The sequence below is a fragment of the Nicotiana attenuata genome, chromosome 3, assembly GCF_001879085.1.
Source record: "Nicotiana attenuata strain UT chromosome 3, NIATTr2, whole genome shotgun sequence".
In the NCBI taxonomy this organism is placed as follows: Eukaryota; Viridiplantae; Streptophyta; class Magnoliopsida; order Solanales; family Solanaceae; genus Nicotiana; species Nicotiana attenuata.
In genome coordinates this window covers 8,507,207-8,513,488 of record NC_031991.1, presented here as the reverse complement: position 1 = coordinate 8,513,488, position 6,282 = coordinate 8,507,207, and the positions used below count along the sequence as shown (strand labels likewise).

Sequence of the window (6,282 nt, the reverse complement as noted above, 5' to 3'; positions counted from 1 at the left end):
CCATATTAGTGAATGGACTTATATGGTTGCTATAGGCCGATATGTATGAAATTAATATAAACGGCTATTATATAAACGGTCGATATTACTAAGAATCACAACGATATAATTAGCATAGGTTATATGACTACAACCATATTGGTGAATGGACTTATATGGTTGCTATAGGCCGATATGTATGAAATTAATATAAACGGCTATTATATAAACGGTCGATATTACTAAACAACGATATAATTATCATAGGTTATATGACTACAACCATATTAGTGAATGGACTTATATGATTGCTATAGGCCGATATGTATAAAATTTATATAAACGGCTATTATATAAATGGTCGATATTACTAAGAATCATAACGATATAATTAGCATAGGTTATATGACTACAACTATATTAGTGAATGGACTTGTATGGTTGCTATAGGCCAATATATATGAAATTAATATAAACGGCTACTATATAAACGGTCGATATTACTAAGAATCACGACGATATAATTATCATAGGTTATATGACTACAACCATATTAGTGAATTGACTTATATGGTTAATATAGGCCGATATGTATGAAATTAATATAAACGACTATTATATAAACACTCGATATTGCTAAGAATCACAACGATATAATTACCATAGGTTATATGACTTCAACCATATTAGTCAGTGGACTTATATGGTTGCTATAGGCCGATACGTATGACCATAATAAATTAAATTATATAAACGGTCGATATTACTAAGAATCACAACGATATAATTAGCATAGGTTAAATGACTACAACCATATTAGTCAATGGACTTATATGGTTGCTATAGGCGGATACGAATGACCTTAATGAATGAAATTAATATAACCGGCTATTATACAAGCGGTCGATATTACTATGAATCACAACGACATAATTAGCATAGGTTATATGACTACAACCATATTAGTCAATGGACTTATATGGTAGCCATAGGCCGATACGAATGACTTTAATATAAATGGCTATTATATAAATGGCTATTTGACATCTACCTCATCAACGGGCTATTTGACAACCACCTCATCAACAGGCTATTATAAGTTTGTATACCGTATAAAAAATAATATTATGTATAGATACTAGACTTTTGATCTTCCCATCGTATAAATTATATTTTTTTTTTTGAAATACGTAATAGTGTAGGTATACATATACGAAGGCTTTTGATATTCCCATCCGTATGAATTTTATTTAAAAAATAAAATAAATACGTAATAGTATAGGTATACATACGAAGTTGGTTGATCTTCCCATGAGAGAATGATGATTTATGAGATTAATGTTTTGGGATAATTAATATTTATTAACTAATTTTGGAGGAAAATATTTTGGAGGGAAAAATGCCCATTAAGCCAAATATGAAATAAAGGGCTTTACTGGTATTTCACCAGTGTGGTCATTGTTGGGCCATGCTGAGTTTGGCCGAATAGCAGCTCTCATAAAATTAATGACTCTTTTCTATTTTACCCTTAGTAATAATTGTTCTTGAAGATGGAAATGACACATAAATAGAGTAAATATTTAATGAAGAGAGATTATATTTTAAGACACAAATAAATAGTCAAAAAATCATCCTAACTAATATTTTATTAAAATGCGTGTAAAAGAGAAATACGACAAATAATTTAAGACGTAGGGAGTAATGATTTCTTTGTTTTTCATTTTTCATTAATATATCATAATGAATGGTACTATGAAGTGTTAACAATGTTTCCATTTTTTTTCTTCCTCTCATGAATTTAAAGTTCAATTTACTTTTTTTTTTTTTTTTTAGTTTGGAACTTTTGAGTCGATGACCAATCATTAATCAAGTATTCCGAGTTAGCTAGAATAAGATGAATATTAAATTCAGAGTCATGTTTGCGTCAATCCAATGAGTATTTACGTACGTTCTTATCACTAAATCATATCTAATTAATGAATATTCTCACCTTATTATTATCACTTAAAATAATCAATTAATATAAATATTTAGCATTAGACCAACTGGCATGTGTAGGAATATAGCCGTTGTATCATACAAAATGCAAAAACCCTAGAATCCTCGACTAGCCGTTTGAAAAGAAATATTACAACTGAGACTCAAAGCCATAAACCCATAAATTGAAAAGAGAGGGGAGCGTCTCATCAATTCTTCATTGGGTCCTCCATCTTCTCTCTTCTCAATTCTCAACCAACCACTCAACAAGCGCTATTCTATTCGTCTCTTTTTATTACTTTCTTGTTCTTTAATTAATCTGTCTATAACCCTGATCTTAGTTTTTGCAGGCTTTGATAATCTTGTTTTATTTCACACATATTACTTTGTTTTTTTTTTTTTTGTTTTGTTTTTGTTTTGTGCTAACACAATGGATACAGGATATTTGAGTTCTGCATCAGCAAGTAAGACCAGATCTCGTTGCCCTCTTCAGGAACAACTTCTTCACAGGAGAAATTCTTCTCAAAATGTATGTATACTTATTGTCTCTAAAAAATTACTAATTGTTTCCATTTATTTGCACAATTAGATTGTAATCTGGACTTCAACTTCAAGAAATTTAGCCAAGAGGAAGACTGGGTTTCCATTTAATTAGTCATCTTGGTTTGGTTTTAATTCTAATAGCAAAATTAAGGTGTGCTGAGTCCTGTTTTTTCAACAAGTTCGACATAGAGCATAGATATATGTGAAATATTACTAAAATTAAATATCAACAAATAATAATTTCAACAGTGCAATTTAATTGAACAGTAAGAACTTAAAGGTTAAAATCTAAATTTTGGATCTGTCTCCTTTTCATATGGGCATCTAATTGAGTGCTGATTTGGGTTGTTGCAGTTGGATAGGTTCATTCCGAATCGATCAGCGATGGATATGGACTATGCACATTACATGTTGACAGAGGCAAAGAAAGGTAAGGAAAATCCAGCTGTTGACTCTCCCTCCAGAGAGGCATATAGGAAGCAGCTTGCAGAAACATTCAACATGAACAGATCTCGTATACTGGCATTCAAGAACAAGCCACCCACTCCTGTTGAGGCCTTTCCCAATGAATTCTCATCATCTGTTCAACAGGCCAAGCCTGCTAAACCCCGTCGACACATTCCTCAGGTTGGTGTATGTTCATGGTCTAGTAATGTTGGTACTTATTATAGTATATTATATGTGACGGTCCTTATAGAGGTTTCATTGGTTTATTTTGCAGACTTCTGAAAGGACACTAGATGCTCCGGATCTAGTCGATGACTACTATTTGAATTTATTAGATTGGGGCAGCAGTAATGTTCTTTCTATTGCTCTAGGCAGCACTGTATATCTGTGGGATGCATCTGATGGTGCCACTTCAGAGCTGTTCACTGCTGATGAAGACAATGGTCCTGTTACAAGTGTAAAATGGGCTCCTGATGGTAGACATATTGCTGTTGGTCTGAACAATTCTGATGTTCAGCTCTGGGATACAACAGCAAATCGACTGGTTTGTTTCTTGACCATTTTCTCTTCTTATATTGCTGAATTTAAGTGATTCTCATGCTAATTAGTATGTGTTTTTATACATTGGTGCAGCTGAGAACTTTGAGAGGTGGTCACCGATCCCGAGTTGGCGCTCTAGATTGGAACAATCACATTTTGACAACAGGGGGAATGGACGGTCAGATCATAAACAACGATGTGAGAGTGAGATCCCCAATTGTTGACACTTACCAAGGACATCATCAAGAAGTTTGTGGTTTAAAATGGTCAGCCTCTGGACAACAATTAGCAAGCGGTGGAAATGATAACCTTCTTCATATATGGGACAGATCAATGGCTTCTTCCAACTCTACAACACAGTGGCTTCACAGACTTGAAGATCATACAGCTGCTGTTAAGGCCCTTGCTTGGTGTCCTTTCCAGGGTAATTTATTAGCCTCTGGTGGTGGTGGAGGTGACCGGTCCATTAAGTTCTGGAACACTCATACTGGTGCTTGTGTGAACTCTATTGATACGGGATCTCAGGTTTGTGCCCTGCTATGGAACAAGAATGAACGCGAGCTCCTAAGTTCTCATGGTTTCACTAAGAATCAGCTCACTCTTTGGAAATATCCTTCCATGGTTAGGGTAGCTGAGCTTACTGGTCACACATCCAGAGTACTTTTCATGGCACAAAGTCCAGATGGTTGCACAGTGGCATCTGCAGCTGGGGATGAAACTCTTAGATTCTGGAATGTATTTGGAACTCCTGAAGTTGCAAAGCCTGCACCAAAAGCCAACCCTGAGCCATTTGCTCACTTGAACCGTATTCGATGAATTTATTGTGTGGAGTGACGGAATTCTATCATGCACAAATGCTGGATCAAACGACTGAATGTATATAAAATAGTTGTTTGCTCAAGTTGCTGCAAGAATTTTTCTTGGTCATCTATAGTGACAAAAAAACCACGTGTAAGATTTTTAACATAAAACAATTGTATTGTAAATTGGTTTTTGCATAAGATAGACAGGGTAGTCAAACATGCCTGCCCTGCTAATATAGACTCTGTGTTGGAAAGGAGTTGTGTCTTTATTGTGATTAGATAAAATTTCCGTTAAATATTTTACACAATTCAATAGATTTTCAGTGTGAATGTTGAGAAAATTTTCACCCTAACATTGAAAGAGAAATTCCTAATGTAGGATGATGTTATAGCAAGTACACAAAGGGACAGGAGTTGACAGAAGTAAATAAAGAAACTCATATAACAATAGCTCATAAACATTTGAAAGCAGTGCAGTAATGGTGTAGTACAAATACTCATATGTTACAGATTCAAATAATATATATCTTGCTGCTACCCTCAGAGCATTCAAATTAACAGAGTTGTAACTATTATGAAAGTTAAACGTAGGCTGGCTTGTCAAGATCCTCAAGAGGGCGGAAGAAAGCCTTGTGTTCCAATACAGAATCTACAGTAGCGCTGGCAGGCGTCGTTTTGAAACCACTGTGATCGGTTGCTGGCCCAAACACACCAGTTTGAGGGTGAGGAGCCCAGTATTTGTCGTTGATCACTTCATCCGAATAAGGTCGCACGTATTCCTACAAGTGATCGATTATAGTCTCAAGATGCTAGCTGCTACTAATATTATTGAAATAAACCAAAAAAGGGGCGGAAAAACAAAATTCCAACAACAGGGAGGAGAAATGGAAATTCCCTGCAGACCAAAAAATAACAAAAGAGATATAGTGTGCTACAAAAGTCTTTATTATTAACACGAGATTTGTGAATACATATAACACCTGTCTGTAGAGTATAGACATAAAAAAAACTGACCTGCCAGAGAGGGTAGGTGAATTTCGAGCAGTTGCGTAGCTGAATTGGTTCAGAAATCGCTTCCCCAAGCTCAACTGTAAAGTGGTGGCCATATAATTAAGAATCTGTCTTACACTTTAATGAGGAAATGAGAAAGAAATTAAGAAGATGAAAGGACTAATTAATGTGATGATGAGACTCTTTGCCTCAACTTCATTCACTATTTATAGTGAAAAAAATCCAGACTCCAGACTGGACTTTCCAATAGTATTTCCCTGGGTCAGCAACTACCCAGTTGGATCAAGTACCAGTTCCGTCAAAACTTGTACTCCTCATTTCACCTTTTTATTTATTGCAATATTGGACCTATAACTACCATCCCTAACTACGTACCAAAAGATGGATTAGCAAAAATCTTTATTATTAACTTAAAGTCGTCCTTCTGTTATTATATATTTGGTCAACATGAGGTAGACCAGACCAAAAAAAAAAAAAAAAAAAATTAAGGAAAAATCACAAAGCAGGTGTTAGTATTAAATTGACCGATTGAGTTAATAATGAGGAAGTTAAAGTGTATTGAACCGAATGAATCATTAAATTATGAGAATAGTGACACTTTTATATTTTAATTATGTATTACACTCTCGTCTCTTCTTTGGCATGCCGAGTGCTGGTGCAGGTTGCTGTAAAACTTGTCACGATTTTCAATTTAAGATGCAGTTTTGTCTTAATTACCTTCTTTTGCATAAATTAGAATGAAAGAAAATTTAAAACAAATTAAGAGATATACCTACACTTAACGATTCTTTCAAGCTAATCTCGCACTTGTTAATTTTATCTGCGCTATAACAATTAGTCCCAATTACAACTCTTGAGAAAGCCACCGGATTAGAGCTAGTCAAATTAAGTGAAGACAAATGTTTATTAGGTTGAACGCTAAATGCGACATGCATGGGTCAAACCACTACCACAAGCGGAAAAATAAAGGTATGATAATTTA

The 6,282-nt window shown here is 34.7% G+C and overlaps 2 protein-coding genes across 2 annotated transcripts; one reads left to right on the top strand and one right to left on the bottom strand.

Annotated features, from left to right (window-relative positions):
- LOC109223276 (cell division cycle 20.2, cofactor of APC complex-like) lies at positions 2,043–4,604 on the top strand. The gene is made up of 4 exons (XM_019387524.1): positions 2,043–2,485; positions 2,854–3,126; positions 3,221–3,490; positions 3,580–4,604. Exons 1-4 carry the CDS (start codon positions 2,387–2,389, stop codon positions 4,300–4,302), a joined length of 1,365 nt encoding a protein of 454 aa, XP_019243069.1. The 5' UTR covers positions 2,043–2,386; the 3' UTR covers positions 4,303–4,604.
- On the bottom strand, positions 4,714–5,396 carry LOC109223277 (the record flags this gene model as incomplete). Its single annotated transcript, XM_019387525.1, has 2 exons — positions 4,714–5,068; positions 5,304–5,396. Coding segments are annotated over 2 exons (291 nt in total), but the record flags the coding sequence as incomplete, so codon positions are not given.